The sequence below is a fragment of the Petaurus breviceps genome, unplaced genomic scaffold (genome assembly GCF_028583685.1).
Source record: "Petaurus breviceps papuanus isolate PSGF00001 unplaced genomic scaffold, PetGlider_PUasm1.0 688, whole genome shotgun sequence".
In the NCBI taxonomy this organism is placed as follows: domain Eukaryota; kingdom Metazoa; phylum Chordata; class Mammalia; order Diprotodontia; family Petauridae; genus Petaurus; species Petaurus breviceps.
The window spans coordinates 20400555-20420082 of NW_027186457.1; the positions used below are offsets into that span (position 1 = coordinate 20400555).

At 37.7% G+C, this 19528-nt stretch overlaps 1 protein-coding gene and 1 long non-coding RNA gene across 3 annotated transcripts in view; one reads left to right on the forward strand and one right to left on the reverse strand.

The window, feature by feature from the left end:
• The window catches only part of LOC138174410 (uncharacterized), a 138110-nt gene that overhangs the window by 12263 nt on the left and 106319 nt on the right, over window positions 1-19528 (reverse strand). The gene's annotated exons all lie outside the window — the stretch shown is intronic.
• The window catches only part of CPA3 (carboxypeptidase A3), a 33906-nt gene that overhangs the window by 8116 nt on the left and 6262 nt on the right, over window positions 1-19528 (forward strand). The window contains exons 4-10 of the mRNA XM_069104722.1: window positions 930-1032; window positions 1180-1281; window positions 3236-3337; window positions 4772-4882; window positions 9165-9255; window positions 11626-11828; window positions 18318-18402. Coding sequence (XP_068960823.1) covers window positions 930-1032; window positions 1180-1281; window positions 3236-3337; window positions 4772-4882; window positions 9165-9255; window positions 11626-11828; window positions 18318-18402 — 797 coding nt within the window. The remainder of the gene's footprint in view (window positions 1-929; window positions 1033-1179; window positions 1282-3235; window positions 3338-4771; window positions 4883-9164; window positions 9256-11625; window positions 11829-18317; window positions 18403-19528) is intronic.

The window sequence follows — 19528 nt, forward strand, 5'->3', positions numbered from 1 at the left end:
CCACGAAAAAGAGCTGCTATGTATCTCTAAGAGATAGGTAATAGGGAGCCAGTGAAAGCATAGGGTCATAGACTTTATAGTTGACAGGCATCTTGGTGGTCATCCAATCCAACTCCTTCATTGCACAGATGAGAAAACTGAGACCCAGAGAAGCTAAATTACTTGGCCAAAGTCATGCAGAAATAGCAGAGCCACAATTTAAACCTAGGTCCTCCACTGTGAAATCCAACACCCTTTCCACTATAATACAACAACTCTGCAAATAGCATCCAAAGGTTTTCAGTGGGGATTGGTCAAAGAGGATGCTTATTGAATTAAAGATAGGAAATCTTTAAATTAAAGATTAGGATTAAAGATAGGAAAAGAGTTGAGATTTGGTGAGACAGCAAAATCTAAAGGGGTTGGGATAATGAGACTAAAGGGGTTTAAATCTGACCATGAAGTACCTGTCCTTTGGTGGGGCATTCCTAGAAATTATACTGCAGGATACAAGCAGGTGTGGGTAAAGGTCAACATTAATATCTTGAGCAAACAAGTCTTGGAAAGCTAGCAGTGAGATTATTATCCCTCACTGTGACACCAGTAGGATTCCCTAGTGTACTATCCCGGGGTACATTTGTTACCTCGGAAGCCGCATTTCCAGTTGATTCAGGGGACTCTGACCTGGCCTCAGAGTCCCCTGAGGGCTTGGAAGTGCTTTTCTGATAATAGCTGTAGGCTCTGACCCTTGGGGGAGGCCATGATTATCTACATAGGTGGTGAGAGTAGAAGAGTTAATTGGGGCTCGAAAACAGAAGGGGAAGATGTTAATTGATGGAGCAAAAGTGGGCAGATTCTGATGTAAGAAGGAAGGGGAGGAAGAATTGCTGCAAATAAAAGATAACTGTTTCTCTAGTAAGTATGTATTTTGTCATCCCTCTGTCAAATAGAATCCTGATTTATGATCTGCAAGAAGAGATTGAAAAACAGTTTGATGTGAAAGATGATTTTCCTGGCAGACACAGTTATTCAAAATACAATGACTGGAGCAAGGTACAAGAGAGAGTTCCTACATGTAAAGGGGAATGCCAAATTCTTCAGGACACCATTAAAAACACACAAGCACACACATTGTTTTGTTACATAGCTTTGAATTTCCTCAGACTACTTCAATAATCTCAAATGGGTTCCATCCTTTAGATTGTTGCTTGGACTCAGCTAATGACAGAAAAGTGTCCAGAGCTGATCTCTCGTGTTGAAATTGGAAAAACTGGAGAAAATAATCCAATGTATGTTCTCAAGGTAAAAAACAAATAGTTCTTAAGGTGGAGGTGGGTTGTGGTGGTGGTGGTGGTGGTGGTGGTAGTGATGGAGGTGATGGAAGAAGTAACATTAAGAGAGGCACTGTGGTGTCAGAGTAAAATTTCTCAATCTACAAATTCTGTAGACCCCAGTGGGTGCTCAAGATCCCTTTCAAGGAGAGCATGAGGTCAAGTCTCTTTTCATAATAATACTAAGACATTATTTGCCTATTGAAACTCTTCCCTATTCCAACTATATATCTGTGTAAGGGTAGATTTTCTTCATCTATTTCATCCAAAACCATATCACAACAGACTGAATGCAGAAGCAGCTAGAAGAATCCAGCTGTCTTCTATTAAGCCACATAAAGTAAGCAAATTAAAGAGATCTGCAAAAATATATAAACCAATGCTTTTCTTCTCACTAATTTTTTTTATTTTGGAAAATAGTTATTTAAAATATGTCATGTTAATTGTAATGGATTTTTTATTATTATTTTAAGTTAATTAATAAATTAAAATTTTAAATATCACCAGTTTTAATTTCTAATACAGTATGTATCAGTAGAGAAAACCCACATAAATAAAAGATCTTTGAGACCTACCTCAAAAATTTTGAAGAGTGCAAAAGCGTCCTGAGACAACAAAATTTGAGAACCACTGGTGTGGTGGATAGAGGACTAGCCTTTGAATCAGAAAAAATTGAGTTCAAATCCTACTCTGATGCATACACGGTACATGACTGGCCAATCCGCTTAACCTCTTTATTAATTCTCTTAAGACTACAAATTACAGAGGAATGGCTGACATGCATCGTCAATAGCTTCCTGACCTTAAGTTTTCCACATGGAGGAAATCACAGTTCTAGATAAATAAATCTGTCCATTTTGCTTCAAAGTATGTGCTAATTTGAAGATAATAAAATAAAATGTTTTAAAAATTCCTTCACATTTGCATTTTTAACCTGCTAATATATCTTAAGAAATATTCCAGATTTGGAAACTGAGGCAGAGTCTGATTAAGCCATATGTCAAAGGTTTGATACTATACAAATCAAAACAAGATCTTGAGCTTTTCTAGACAAGATTATGTGAGTAGAAAAAGGAGGGACCCTGGCAAACTAACAAATAGCAGGAAGGAAAGAGAAAAGATGGTCAGTAGGTGGGAGGAAAATGAGAAGGAAATATTAGAGTCAGTGGTCATCTCTCTGACCAAAATTCTAAAATAAGAAATATAGAAAGTAATCAGAGATCTCATTAGCAATTCAGACAGTAAGATAAAAAAGATTTTGGAAGCTAAAGAGAATAGCAGACAAAGAAATGCAAATTAATAATAATAGCAAGCATGCATATAGCCTGCATTAGATGGTTGGAAAAGAACTTTACAAATATGAATTCTGAAGCTCACAACATCCCTACTATTAATATTCCCATTTTTAATTATGCTACTATTTTCTCCATTTTGCCTATGAGAAAACTAAAGCAAACAGCTAGTAAGTGTTTGAGGAGATATTCAAACTCAGGTCTTCTTGATTTCTAATCCAGTGTTCTATTCAATGCACCAGCTTGCTGCCTTAAATCAAGTTAATGATGGATTCTACATATGTGCTAATGGCCATTCACCTGTATTATATGATTCTCCAGAAGGGCAAAGCCCTATGTTCCCACAATTATTCCTTAAGCCTATTAAATCTTTGACCCTACAAGTAAGTGGGTCTCAAAGAGGGCAATGGTTCATTTAAAGCTTATATCACTCATCAAGTTTTGCTTTTCTTCTCAAAAAGCTTGTTTCTCTAATTACCTGTCTATTTTTTTTAATGTACAGTAAGGAAAACTGTACCCAGACCAAAGAGGGGTCTACAGTGGGCAGGTTAAAATGCCTGAATTTAAAAGTGGACAATATATTTAAATATGTGGCTTTATGCAAAGTAAGGCCTCAAATTTATCTGGAAACAGGTTGGGAAAAGCAGTGGACAGAAAAGAGCCATTTTCATGGACTGCGGAATTCACGCACGAGAGTGGATTTCTCCTGCCTTCTGCCAGTGGTTTGTCTATCAGGTTGGTGAAATTGCACCTCTTGAAAACTCCCTTATGAACATTATTCTGCTAGCATTTTTTTGGAATCAATCTGCCCCTTTTAAATAAGTGCAATTCCACCTGAACAGATCAGTTTCAATTTGATACTGCCAGGAGGTACATAATCAGAATCTCACTCCATCTTTTTCAATTTGGAAAAGCTGACACGATCCTTTACACTTCTCTCTCTTACACGAGAAGTTTACAAAACTGTAGGAAACTTTGTGCCATAATAACATAGGGTCCTATAGAACGTACAGCCAATTTGCAAACCATTGTGCACAAAAATGTCACTTTGCTTCTGAAGTGCTGAGAGCACAAAGCTCTGATCTCTTTAGACATTTCATATACCTCGACCTGGAAATTTCCATACTCCCTTGAGTTTTCATTCTAATTCTAAAGAATCTTTTCACAGTAAATCCTCATCACTAATAGAATCCCCTATTTTTCTACCCACTGCTGTTTTCATTGTATCACTGACTATTATCATCTCTTCATCATCTATTTCTACCGGCTATTACTCTGACAACACATTGATCCCATACACATGTCGACTCCAAGGCACTTAGGGGCAAACTCACTGGTTGCAGGACAGATATTTGTCCCTGGGGTAACATGAGCTCAAGAGGAGTTGTCTCCAGTATGAGATGGATTGTCTCAGCCCATAACAGAACATAAATCAAAGAGTACCAAAGCCCATGGCCACGTTTTCTTGTGTCCCTGGGTGGAAGTCATAGGAGGGAGAACAAATTTCCCATTCTACATAGAAGCAGAGGCTGGAGTTGACTCCAGAGAATTGGAAAGAATTCAGCTGGATGGAAGAATTTCTTGATCCCTCTCCTAATCCTTAAACCTTTCCACAGATGGTCCCCATTTTCCGTCCCTTCTTTTTGGTTCTACTAGGGACCCTATCCAATTTCTCCCCATTGTTACATTCACATATATGGATCAGTATTTGTTGTTGTTAATTTTTTAATTTATTGTTTTATAAAATAGGAATCCATTTTAGCTTCAGTAATACTGATGCTAATCTCCTACCCAACCTCCATTCTTCCTGGGACATCAGATATTTCATAACGTTTCATATTGCTGATGATGAGATTTTACAAGACAGGACTATGTAACAACTCTTGTAAAAAATGTTCTGAATGTTATGATATCTTCATAGCATGTTTGTTTGTGTCCAGTGTGGAATTTCAGATGAAAATAATCCAAATTTTAGCTTCAGTGAAATTCATTCTTTCAATGAGAATTTATTGAATACAGGCATTGCATTAGGTGCTAGGGAATGCAATAACAAATTTAAAAAAACTATCCCTGCCCTCAGAGAGTTTGCATTCTACCTTTGAAAATTGTTTAAAATTTGGTTCGAGTCAGGATTTACTACATTTCTTATTTTTTCTCCCTCCTCTACAGGCAGTCAAAACCTATGGTACAAACAAAATTATGACAAAGCTCCTGGACAGGCTGAATTTTTATGTCCTTCCTGTGTTCAATGTTGATGGCTACATCTGGAGTTGGACAAAGGTACGATAGCTATTGATTTGGATGTTTCCAATACAATGTGAATATACTAACTATAAGCAAGAGTATACTAAGTAAAGCAAGTTGTTAAGTTCATGTAGGTTTTATGTTAACATATCTCACTCTCTCTGGAGTCAGAATGGCACATGAGGAACATAAATGGCCAGTTGAGAGGCAAGCATGTTCCTGGTTAGATGCATACTGCCTGATTCTAGTAATATGGAACAATGGGAAAGCTATTCTAAAAGAAACATGGGACTCAGTAATCAAAGACTGAGCTTAAAAAAAATTAAATCTTCAATTTAAAAACATCAAACTTCAGAGAGACAGAAAAAATGTCACAGCCAATGCATCCCATGTATTACACCCCCTTGAGAGAAAATGTAAGGTAGGAACCCCTGAGGTGACATTTGTTGATGTACCCAAGGAAGGGAATTGAAAATATTAGTGATTATTTTTAAATGGGCCTCTGTTTCTGTAAAATGGGACACCTTTCTATCATTATTAGGGAATGAACAAGACTAACAATTATGCTTATTCTTCTGAATAAAATTATTATATTTCACGGGCCCTAATTTGAGATGGGATCTGTGGATCCGAATTTGTAAAAATTAGTTCTGTTATAGTAATTAACATAATATTTTAAATATAATATAATGAAACAATGGTAACCTACATAGAGAAAACTATACAGACTACTATCTATGGAAAATGCAGAAAATGAATATTGTCATTTTCTCATGTTAAGAATTAACAAATAGCTGAGATTTTTTTAAATAGTATTTTATTTTTTTCCCAATTGTATGTCAAGACAATTTTCAGCATTCGTTTTTATGAGATGTTGAGTTCCAGATTCTTCTCCTTCCCTCTCCTCCCTTCTTCCTAAAATTACAGGCAATTTGGTATAGGTTATATATGTGAAATTATGTAAAATATATTTCTATATTAGTCATAGTTGTGAAAGAAGAAACAGATCAAAAGAAAAAAACACAAAAAAGTGAAAAAGTATGTTTCAGTCTGCATGTGGATAGTATTTTCCATCATGGGTCCTTTGTAGTAGTCTTGGATCATTATATTGCTGAGAAGAGCTAAGTCATTCATAGTTGATCATCATACAATGTTGCTGATGCTATGTATAGTTGTCCTGGTTCTGCTTATTTCACTTTGTATCACCTCATATAAGTCTTTTCAGGTTTTTCTGAAATCTGCCTGTTCATCATTTCTTATTGCAGCATAGTATTCCATTACATTCATATACCATAACTTGTTCAGTCATTCTCCAAATATTGGGCATCCCTTCAATAAACAATATTTTGCCACCACAAAAAGGGCTGGTATAAATATTGTTGCATATATAAGTCCTTTTCCCTTTTTATGATGTCTTTGGGATACAGACCTATTAGTGTTATTGCTAGATCAAAAGGTATACACAGTTTGGTTGTCCTTTGGGGATAGTTCAAAATTACTCTCCAACTTCCCAACTACAAATAAGTTCTCAACTCTACCAACAATGCATTAGTGCCCCAATTTTCCCACATTCTCTCCAACATTTAACATTTTTCTTTTTTGTCATATTAGTCAATCTGACAGGTGTAATGTGGTACCTCAGAGTTGTTTTAATTTACATTTCTCTAATGAAAAGTGGTTTAGAACACTTCTTCATACAACTACAAATAGTTTTTATTTCTTCATCTGAAATTCCCAGTTCATATCCTTTGACCATTTATTTGGTCATGAACCAAATTGGTCAGGGGATTGGCTTGTATTCTTATAAATTTGACTCAGTTCCCTATACATTTGGAAAAGGGGGCCTTTATCAGAGAGGACACTTGCTGTAAAGATTGTTTCCCAGCTTTCTGCTTTCCTTCTAATCTTGGTTGCACTGGTTATGTTTGTACAAAAGCTTTTTAATTTAATATAGTCAAAATTATCGATTTTACATTTCTCAATGCTCTCTATCTCTTTTTTGGTCATGAATTCTCCCCTTCTCCATATATCTAACAGATAGACTTTTCCTTGTTCTTCTAATTTGCTTATGGTATCACCCTTTTGTGTAAATCATGTACCCATTTTGGTCATTTCTTGGTATGACAGATGTTGGTCTACACCTAATTTGTGCCCTATTGTTTTCGAATTTCCCCAGCAGTTTTTGTTTTCTTATCTGAGAGACTGGGCAGTCTTTGGGTTTATCAAACACTAGGTTATTATGGTCATTATTTTTTTTCGCCTTTTTGGAGGGCAATTGGGGTTAAGTAACTTGCCCAAGGTTACACGGCTAGTTTTTTGTGTGAAGGGGGCAGCAGGGGGGGAATGCTAAGTGTCTGAGGCTGGAACTGAACTCGGACCCTCCTGACTCTGGGGCCGGCGCTTTACTCACTGTGCCACCTAGGCGCCCATTATGGTCATTATTGTGTGAGAATTTTTAAGTTAATTGTATAAGGTTCACATAATCCATTTTTTAAAATATTCTTCAGATTTTAGTGAGAAAGACTCAGAGGCAACGTGGTGAATAGAGCACCAAATCTTGACCTCGAATAAGAAATACCTGGGTTCAAATCCCACCTGAGACATTTACTAAGTGGGAAAGCCTAGGCAAGTCAATAAAACTTCCTGAGACTTGGTTTCTTTACCTGTAAAATGGGAATGGCTATATCACCTACCTGAAAGGGTTGTGATGATAAAGCACTTTGCAAGCCTAAGTGTCATACAAATCATATTTTATTATAATTATACCATAATTACAACAGATTTATGAGAAACAAAAAGGGGAAAAGTAGAGAGAAGGGAAAGTGAGGTACCAAGTTGTTGTACATTCAAATTCTTTGTTAGAAGCAAATTTTATCTTTTAAGAGGAAAAACTTAAATATGACATACCACAAAGAGAGGTACCATTCCACAGCTAGACTACATATTATTAATCACAACTGAGGAGGGGAGCTTTGCTATTATTAATGATGAAACACTACAAATGATGATTTTTTTCAAACAACCAGCCAGTCTTTAGTAAGTGCCTACTGGAGGGATACAAATGCAAAGATAAGACAAGTAATCAGTAAACCTACTATGTGCATCTACTATGTACTCTCAAGCACTGTGTTAAGTCTTTGGAATACAAAAAAGTTAAAATACAGTCCTTGATTTTGAGGCATGCACAGTCTAATGGGGGAAACAGCATGCAAACAACCAAGTACAAACAAGCTACCCACAGGATAAACTGTAAATAAGCAACAGAGGGAAGGCATTAGAAGTAATGGGATTGGAAAAGATTTCTCATAGAAGGTGAGATTTTAGCTGGAACTTGAAGAAAAACAGAAAGAAGAGATGAGGAGGGATAGAGTCTCAGGCATGGTGGACAGTCAAGGAAAATTCCCAGAATCTGGAAATGGAGTTTCTTGTTTGAGGAACAGCAAGACAGCCACTTGATCCCAGAATGAGTAATGGGTCACCACTGGGAGATGCTTTTTGGTCTGACTCTGGCCAACAACCAAGGCGTCCTTTGGTATTATTTGGCTCAAGAAATGTTCCATTTGAAGGAGCCAACAGAACATGGGAGACAGAACTTCGAATCAGATAAAATGGCCCCAAGTGGAAAACATTTACATTTCTTGGACAGAGTCTAAAGTTTCAAGTAATAAAAGGTAGGAAAAATTATAAGAAATTTGGGGGTTTTAGGCATGTTACAGAGGCAGAGCAAGAAGAAGGCAAGGCAGCAGAATAGAAGGGAAAGCATTAAATTTGGAATTTGAGGAGTTGTGTTCAAATCCTGTATGACCTTGAATAAGTTACTGAATTTCTCTGGCTTTCTATTTCCTCTTCTGTAAAATGAGGAGGTTAAAATGAAATGGTCTTTAAAGGCCCCTGCCAGATCTAAACGCATGATCCCATGAAATTATGACTGTAAGATAATGGTCAAAGTTCATTAAAAATGTCATGCATTACATTTATTTAGTTCCAAACTAGCTGAATTATTTGTATCTATCCCTATGAAAAGCAAAAGTGGAGAAAGTATTTAAAAAATTCACTAGAAGGCAATCACAATGTGAAGCTATGAGAAATAATTGTAAAGAAACTCAGACTTAAGTGTGAAACATCTAGTTAATAAGATAGTCCCATATGTAATGGATTTCCTCCTATACCATGTCAGGCTATTTTTTTCCTTTGTGATAACCCCTGTAACACCTGGTAACCAGGTAGATTTCAGCTCGTCCTGTTGACTAGAAGGCAGAACCATTCAATCACTGTTGCAAGTTGACCACTTAAGTACGTCCATTGTTTCATTCCACAGGACCGAATGTGGAGGAAAAATAGAGCAAAGACTTCCAAACCCAACTGCATAGGCATTGACCTCAACAGGAATTTTAATGCTTCATGGAACTGTAAGTAGTAGATAATTTCAAGACAAACTATAAGGCCATGTTGAAGACCAGAGAGTAAAATTAGTTCTGCCACTGATTTTATTTTCAAATCAATATGTATTAAATCTTTCTTGACTACAGAGCACTGTGCTAAGTATTGGAGAGGAATGAGACACAAACACAGATAACCATATTAAATATATACATAATAAGTGTATTAGACTTATCCAAGATAAACCCAAGAGGGAAGCTTATCACCACATTGGGGGTGGGGCAAGAGGGTAGTTGGACATTAAAGATCCAAGGAGCAAATAAAGTAGATAAATAAAGGAGTAATAAAGGCAATAAACTGAGCTTTAAGAAATGGTAAAGAAATCAACACTTAGCTAGGGAAGGACGTTCAATACATAGAGAATAGAGGCACAAAAATGGAGAAGACATAGGACTGTTTGGTAATGAGGATACAAAGAATAAACCAGTTTGACTACAGTATGGTTTTCTTGTACATAAAACAAAGGAAAATCAGCACTCTTCTAGGGGGCTATTGTAAATGTTAATTGTTTAGTCAATTTAGGACTGTTTTGGATAACACTGGGCTTAGGGTCAAGAGGGACCTTGGCATCATCATCTAGCACTTAGTAGCTGTATAAGCACGAGCAAGTCAGGTAACCTCACTGAGTCTCAGTTTCCTCAAGCATAAAATGAGGATAATAGTACTTCCTTAAAAGGTTTGTCACAAGGATCAAATGAAGCAATATTTTATAGTGTTTTGCAAACCTTGGGGGCCAATATAAAACATCAGGTAAACTTGTGGTCTACATTTTATTTCTTAGAAATAAAACAAAAATCTTACATACATCCAGATTGACCATAAATAGTTGTCTGGATGTTCCAAATACCGATAATCTGGGATTAGGTGTCAGCTCCCTTTTCCTTCCTGGGAGAGAAGTTGGAGAGGTATAATACAGTATGGAAACATCCCTCTTGGGAAAGCTGATGTGCCAGCTCCTCTCCAGTTTACCAACATCCCCGAAGAAACAAGTACTCTTGTTGAATAACGCAATACACTGGAAATTCAGATTGGCCCCAAATACATGTGGTGTGCTTCTGACTCATTTCCAGTCACAAAATGATACATTTCAAATAAATATTTCTAATCATTTTTTTCTTGCTCACCCTGGCTAAATCCTTTTCATCTGAAATTGACCTCACCCGATCTCCATAATGGTAAGCCAGAGTCACTTCAATAACTGACAAATCTTTAAGTTCAGCTGATCAGAGAAGCATTAAAGTTAGCACACCAGGAACTCAATCATCAGTCAAAAGGCATTTATTAAATACCTACTATATACCAGACATTGGGTACACAAAAACATATATTGTTCATGTCCTCTAAAAGTTTACATTCTATCAGAAGATGCAGCATATGCAGATAAAAGCATATAAAATATAAAATATAAAAACTTATAAAAATATATATATAAGATAAATTGAGGGGAGAGCAGTTTGAGCTATCAGGAAAGGTTTCTTGCATAAAGTGGACCTTGAGTTAAGTTCTGAAGGAAAAAAGGAAATAAGTGACATGTGAAGCAGTTATTATGGGTTAATTTTTTATTAGAAAAGTCTATCATATCTGACATTTGTACCTTTTCTGGACACAATTCCCAGTATGTTGGAAATGTACAAAAGTGGTTTTTTTGCACTAAGAAAGGCAATTGCAATGTGATGTATTTGAACAATTTCTTATTTATACAAAATTAGACTCCAGGCCAAATGTTGAAAAGAGTTAGTAGTCAGTCAGTCAAATAGTATTCACTGGGCATTGACCACGTTCCAGTCACTGAGGATACAAAGAAAGGCCAAAAACAAAGACAAAAACAAAAAAATAAAACATGCCTGCTGTCTAGAAGGTCACAGTCTGCTGGAGAGACAACATAAAAATAACAAATAAGATAAGAGACAGGATAAATAAGGGAAGTCTCAGAGGGAAAGCACTAAAATTAAGGAGGACTGGGAAAGCCGTCATACAGAAGGCAGGACTTTGGATGAGACTTGAAGAAAGCCCAGGAAACAGGGAAGCCCAGATATCAGGGGAAGAACATTCCAGGCAATGGGAGGATGACCACTGAAAACACTCAGGAGATGGTGTGTGGTGTGTGAAGAACAGAGAGAAATCCAGTCACTAGATCACAGAGTAAACAAAGGGTATTAATCTGTAAGAAGACCAGAGTGATAGAAAGGGTCTAAGGGATAAAGGGTTTTCAAAGACAACAGAGCATTTTACATTCAATTCTGGGGGTAATGGTGACATCTAAATTGGATGAGGCTTAATCTGCACTGATGGAGGATAGGCTATGAAGAACCCTTCCTTTGTGTATTTTTTTTTTACAGCTAAGCTTGGGGCAAGCAACCCTTGCAGTCAGACCTATAAAGGAACAGCACCAGAGTCTGAGAAAGAGACTAAAGCTGTGGTTGACTTCATTCAAAGGCACAAGTACTCAATTGAAGCCTATGTGTCTGTCCATTCCTACTCCCAGATGCTCATATTTCCCTATGGCTACACTAAAGTCCCCGTACCAAATGATGAGGAACTGGTAGGTTTTTTGTTTTTTAACAATGTCTCCAGTTTGCATACTTCTGCCACCAATGGTCTCTGACCCAATCTTTATTAACAAAACTTCATGAGCAAAACAACAGTGAAGTCAATGTTTGTGATAGAAGAAGGAACCTTGGCTTAATTTTCCACCAGACAAAGGTTTATTTAAATGTGAAATGGCCTAGAGTTGCTTACTGTAAAATAACATAGTATTTAACATAGTATTAACATAGTAATACAAGTATTCTCTGATGTGGAATGGAGTAGAAGCCATTGCAACCGAGCTGACAATTAATTAGATTTCGTAATAACCAACCCAGATAGAGCACTTCAAAGTTTACAAAGCATTTCACATACATGCACAACAACACTGAAGTAGATATGGAGAACGATATCATCCTCGTTCTACAAATGAACAAAACGAAACTCTAAGGGGATACTTACCTGTTGTGGCTCTCGTTCAATCATTTCAGTCATGTCTGACTGTGACCCTCTTTGGGGCTTTCTTGGAAAAGATACTGGGATGGTTGACTATTTCCTTCTCCAGCTTATTGTACAAATGAGGAAACTGAGGCAAACAGGCTTACGTGATTTGTCCAGGGTCACATGGCTAGGGAGTGTCTGAAGTTGAACTAGGGTTTTCCTCACCTGACTCCAGGGCCAGCTTTCTATCTATTATGCTGCCTGGCTGCCCATGCTTCCTTAGAATCACACAGTTAATAAAGCTCAAGTCCAGATCTGAAAGTGCTGAGTCTCACTTTCCCCATCTGGAAACCGGAAGTAAATTCCCTACTCTACCTCAAAGGTTGTTCTGAACAAAGGACTTTGTAAACTTCAAAGTGACACACAAATACAAATAATGTCTTTTTGTATCCTTGCAGCCAACCTAGAATAACAAGTAAACTCTACCCAAGTAAAAGCACTAAAAAATCTTTACTCAGGTTCCAAGCTAAAGATGGACTGTCTTCTCTGAACTAAATAGTATTGGTGGTGATTTTCCTTTCTACTTAAACAGATAACATTATAGTAGGCATCTTTTCAAAAAATAGCTGATTCGATCATTCTCAAACTCACATATGTAAGAATGACAGGTGCTAGAGAAACATATGTGTGTGCATATGCATGTGAATGTGAGAATTTACACACATAAATAATCTCATGTGAATGTGAGAAATACATACATATCTGCATGATATGTATACATATAATGTGTGTTTGTATATATTATGTGATATCATATTATATCATATTAGCTTTTATCTAACACCTGTGATTCTGGTACACAGAAGTTCAAGAATTTACTAAATGAGATATTTTTTTAAGTTTACTTCAATGATATGTGTGTGCATACGTGTGTGTACACATATATAGTGTTACACTGTGTGCATTGTGGATGCATAAAAGTGTGTCTGTGCGGGCAACATATAAATATATGTCCTCACACCTATATAAATATACTGCACATGTACATATATGCATAACCATATATTTAAGTGTGTATACATGCCACATGTAAATAATGTGTACCATTAAAGAAAACTTTTGAAAAATAACTCATTTAGTAAATTTAAATACTCCTATATACAAGAATCACAGATTCTAGAGAAAAATACATATACCCATATACACATAATATACATGGATATACATATATACATATGAATTTATATATACTTCACAGGATAAGAAATAAAATTCAGTGATTCTGTATAGCTAATCTCCTTGAGAAAACTTAATATGTCCTACCCTATCAAGATGAGTCAAACTCTGCCCACGTGTAAAAAGGAGAGGTGAAACCAACCATGCTCACTCCAAGGGCATATTATTAGCTCCCTGGCACACCAGTCTTAGTGGACAAGAAGAGTTCAAATAGTACTTTAAGCCATTTATCTATACAAGGAGAATCAAGTAAGTGAATGAAACTACTATTCTGAGAACGAACCTGGTTGGGAATTCAAGCGCATGTGATTAAGGCAATGTGGTAATAATAGAAAGGCTATTGGGTCAAAAGAATGATGTACATGACAACACAATAATGGAAATAATAACATAAAAGGAAATTAATTATGATGAATCATAGTGAACAATCAGAGTCTGGAGGATTAAAAATGAATCTCCTGTCTCTGAAGTAGGAGACAACAAATGTGGAATGTGATAGATCTTGTCAAATGCTGTCAAGCTATGTCAATTGGCTTTGCTGAATTGTTGTCCTTTGTTCAAGAAAAAAGTTTTAATGGCAGGAAAGGGGGCAGTGAGATTGAGTAGTTGAGGATAACACCTAGGTTATGAGCCTGGGTGACTGGGAAGACGATGGTTCCCTCAACAGTAAAAGGGAAGTTTGGAACAGGGAAGGTTTTCAGAGAAAAGATAAAGAATTCTGTTTTGGACATGGTAAATTTAAGATGTTAATGAGACATCCAGGTCAAGGGGTCCAATAGGCAGCTGGAGATGCAAGGTTAGAGGTCAGTAGCAAGGTTGGGACTGGATAGATAGATCTGAGAATCATCAGCAAAAAGATGGTAATGGAATCTGCCCAGCTTGAAGACTAGCCCCTGGCCACTACACCAGTGGATTCTGTACACAAGCATCCCAGCCAACCATATATTGTCATCAATAGCTTTTAGATGTAATGTTACCTATGTTTTATCATATGTTCATTTATTTTGTTAGCTATTTCCCAGTGACCTCTTAACCAGACTCAGGCAGCATAGGGAGCGTTGCTGGCCTCATGTCTAATACTTCTGCACAGTCACACAGCCTCTCACCATTGTTGGCTCATTTTTCTCTTCCATCTTTATCTTGTTCTGCTCATATTGCCAATGACATTTTTAATGTCCCTGAGAGGAGTCACTATCCTGCTATTATTCTTATATATTTAATGTTCCAAGGACTATAGCAAATTAATAGAGAAAATCACTGCTTTTTGTAGTTAAGTGAAAGTTTTAGGGCAGAAGCTCAGCCTTTGAAGGCTCCCTGCAGGTGTCCTCAGAGCAATTCTTAGAGCAGAGAGGACAGCTGGGATGCTTCACCTCATTCTCTTCCCACCTGATTCTGGCCTCCTCACATCTGGGAGACAATGAGTGTTTGTTATGAGCATCTGTTAAAATCACTGCTTTTAAGAAAGGCAGTGGCACATCATAGATAAAGAGCCAGCCTCAAACTCAGGAGGTCCTGAGTTCAGGTGCTACTTCCTACCTGTACTAGGTAACTCTGGGCCAGGGCTCTAGGCAACTCTAAAGATATAAGTTTCAGAGAAGGTGCTGACCTGTATGGGCAGAGGGAGTTCTGTGTAAGCAGCTCCCTGCATAGACAAAATCACTGATCTGATTTTTTTGTTGTTTTTAAAGACAGTGTTCTTTATTTTTAGAGGTCAGGGTTATATCCAAGCAATTATGGGCAGCAGCTCAATCTGTGAAAATCAATCAAATCATCAATTTAGTTGAGATCCTGGGGATACTTTTGGATCTGTATTTGTAGTCTTGGGCAGCCAGGTGGATAGAGTGCTGGGCCTAGAGCCAGGAGGACCTGAGTTCAAATCTGGCCTCAGACAGTTACTAGCTGTGTGACCCTGGACAAGTCACTTAACCTTGTTCACCTCAGTTCTTTATCTGTAAAATGATCAGGAAAGGAAATGGCTGTGCTAGGAAGGAAATATCTGTGCTAAAAAAAACTCAAAAGGGGCCACAAAAAAAATTGAACATAATTGAAAACAACTGAACAAAAGATGGTACAATGCATAGATTTCTGGGTCTGGATTCAGTAAGACTCATCTTTCTGAGTTCAAATCTGGCCTCAGACACTTGCTAATTGTGTAACCCTGGGCAAGTCACTTCACCCTGTTTGCCTCAGTTTCCTCATCTGTAAAATGAGCTGGAGAAGGAAATGACAAACCACTCTATTATCTTTGCCAAGAAAACCCAAATGGGGTCACAAAGAGACTGAAGCTGACTGAAACAATTCAACAATTTGTAGTATGGCAATTTTTCATCTTCTATGTCGTGGAAAATAACGATTTATAATTCTAGCTCCAGGCACCAATTCTAGCTCACATCTTGCTAGGAGTTCAGTAGGTGCTAAAATTTTACAGCCTACAATTATTACTGTCATTATTATATGTACCAGACAACTTCTGACCAAAGAAATTGCCAATGTTAACTCATAGTATAGTACGGCAAAAAAGACCCTTATCTCTGTCAGAGGAACTGTATACAAATCTCACCTCTGATGCTTATTGCCTGTGTGACCTTAGGAAAGTCACTTAGCTTTTCTAGGTCTCAGTTTCCTCATCTGTATAATAAGGGGATTGTCTTCTAAGGTCACTGAAACCCCTTCCAGCTCTATACCCACGATTATGTGATTCTATGAAAAAGATTAACCCAACTAATAGAGTTGGTACTTCATTTCAAAAGGAAGCCACGGGGGGAAAAAAGATGCATATACACACATACCCCAAATACTCTTGGTAAAATAAAAGCACTAACAGAGATCTTTGTATATTAATTGATTGGGGAGGGGGGAATACAGTAACTCGTCCTGTTGAATATATACAAAAATATTGCCATATATAAAAAACCTGAGAAAGCTCACGAAGGTGAGAGTAACAGTGTTCTGCACTGTTCCTTTCCAGTAATGAGTCATATCTCACAGACACTGCTCTCTTGAAGCATTTACAAATAGGAGGAAAATCATCCCTCAGAGGGAGAAGCAGCAGTAGTGTTAGTTCATAATAGGAATGTGAAAGAAGTCTCAATGACATCAATTCCATAACTACAGGGGGCTTTTGATAGGTGGTAAAAAGTGTCAGATGTTGAAGGCTTGACAAGAAAACAGGAGGGACACAAAGGTAGGAAGAAAGAATTCCTCCACCCCACCTACTTATGCCCCATTAGAGGAAAGAAACTTCTCTGGGGTTGAGAAGGCTCTGAAGATGTGAAGAAAGACTAAGAAGGAAGACTGCGCTGGGTCAGACAAATGAGCACCTTTACACTGGGCGTGCCCTCATCCTTGGATTGCCCTGCTTTCTCACCTCTGCCTCTGGGCATACTTGGTTTCCTCCAAGACTCAGCTCAAATCATCTTCTTCATGAAGCCTTTCTTGATCTTCTCTATTTGGGAACTCCAACATACGTGATTAAGGCAGTATAGCACAATAGAAAGGGTATTGGGGTCAACAGAACAATGTTCACAATGTCACAATAATATAATTGATAACAACACAAAAGGGAGTTGAACTCTGATGAACTGAACTGAATAATCACAGTCTGAAGAACTATAAGTGCTCAGTGGAGAGGTAAGGAAGTGCAGATGTGAAATATGGCGTGCATTGTTAAACATTGTCAAGCTGTGGCTGTTGGCTTTGCTTAAATGTTCTCTGTTCAAGGAAAGGTTCAATGATGAGGGAGTGACGAGGTTAAGGGGGGACCACTAGTGCCCTCTTTCCTAAAACTACCTGCATTCATTCTTCACATTTGTATGGAAGGGGGTGACCCTTGACTATTCCCTTGGCTGGGGCATGTCTGCTTCTGAGAAAAGCAGTCGTTAAGTCTGCCTTGACAGTTCACTGGTGTAGGGCATAATTTTACTCAGCGCTTCTAAGTTTACTGAATGAAGTCTCACTCAGCATTCTGATACAGCATTTACTATATGTATAAGACAAACTGTAGAATATTGGAGAACACAATTTGTTACAGTGATTTGCATATGAAAAATTTGAGAATTGTGGGACTTTTTGGTTAATAACTTAGGAAATATGAATACCAGAACTTTTCTATCATTCTGTTCTATGACTACAGGACAAATGTAATTTATCCAGTTATAGACAGAAGATAAGAATTTGATTACTAACCATAAACTAAAGTGTTAGAAGGGAAAGGACAGATTTCCGAGGCATGTTGAAGACCCCCAACTCACTCTCTTTCTCTCTGTCTCTCTCTGTCTCTCTGTGTCTCTGTCTCTCTCTCTGTGTGTTTCTCTCTGTCTCTGTCTCTCTGTCTCTCTCTGTCTCTGTCTCTCTCAGTCTCTCTGTCTCTGTCTCTGTCTGTCTTTCTCTCTTCACTGTCATTTATATCTATGAAGATTGGTTGGCCAATGAGAAACTGGAGTGTTCTTTACTGCCAACCATGGCTAAGAAGGATGAGATTATATTCTACTTTCTATTATGACTTGCTGCAAAGAAGAAAAGGAATAGAAAAAATGCTCTATTCCCTGTTATAAATTACTATTGAAAAGAAAAAGAAAGAAGCTACTTTTCTGCACTGTCACCTGACATTGCTGACAGTTGGAGGAGAGAGAAGTTAATTTGGGTGAAATTAATATACATCATTTGATACTCTGGTTGTGTTAACATTGTGCTATTGGAAAATATTCTAGGTGGGTCTCCACTGTGCCAGACCACCTGTTAAGATTTTTTTTCACTGAATTGATCAACTGTTTGTATACTAAGTAAACACAGGCTTAATCTTCCATTCTCTCTTTTCTTTTTTCTCCAGTATAAAATTTCCAGAATTGCCACGGAAGCTTTAGCAACTCGATATGAAACACAATATGTCTATGGACCCGTTGCAACAACAATTTGTGAGTCTTCATTTTGTTTTGTTAATAAATGGGCAGATGAGAGGCAGCATGGCATAGTGGGTAGAGAGCCAGCCTCTTGGTCAGAAATACCTAGATTCAAGTCCAATACCATGTGACCCTAAACAAGTCACTTATTTTCTCCATGCCTTAGGAAACTAAGACTAAAAGTTGCCTAAAAGGTCCCAACCTACACTGGTAGAGATGGTTTCCTCATGTTGGAGTTTCTTATAACAGTGAAATCACAGGTCCAGTCCCTACCCATATGTGGACATAAATTGTTGTATTTCAATATGTTTGTGTTACAGTAATTACACAAACAGGAAATTCTGTCTCTAGTTGATAATCCAAGATTAACTCCAAGAAGAACAGAACCCAGAAGTTGACCTTTTAGAACCAGAATTTGACCTTAGAGGCCACCTAGTTCAATTCCCTTATTTTACAGATGAGGAAACCGAGGCACAAAGTATTAAAGTGACTTGCCCAGAGTCACAGTGTAGTAAGTGTTTAAAGAGGGAATTAAAGCCAGATTTTTCTGACTTCTGTGCCTATTTTCTAAGTACTTATTAAGGACCTATTATTATGTGCCAGGAACTGTTAGGATCAATGGATACAAAAACAAAAATTAAATAGCCACTTCCCTCAGGGAACGTACATCCTATAGGGGAGTTCTCATAAAGAACATGAATCCATCATGCACACTGTTGCCTTGAAGTGCAAAGCCTTGGCAGCTAGGTGGCACTGTGGATGCCCAGAAGTGGAAATAGTAATAGAAGACAGAAAGACCCAAATTCAAATCCTACCTCAGACACTTGCCAGCCATGTAAGCCTAAGTAAGCCAGTTTTTCTTGTCACAGCTTCAGTCTCCTGCTCTGCAAAATGGGAATAATAGTAACACCCACCTCACCAGGGTTTTGCAAAGATCAGATGATCAGTAGGTAATGGTAAACCACTCTGCAAATAAAGACCATGACATCAGGGAATGATGACATGACTGGCAGTTGACTTTGATTTGAGTGAGGGAGGGCTGTGCAAGGTCACCAGCCTCACTTTCTCCTCCAGAGTCATCTGGATCCAGTGACCAGATATTCATCAGGATGACTGGAGATGGCCCAGGATGCAATGGGAG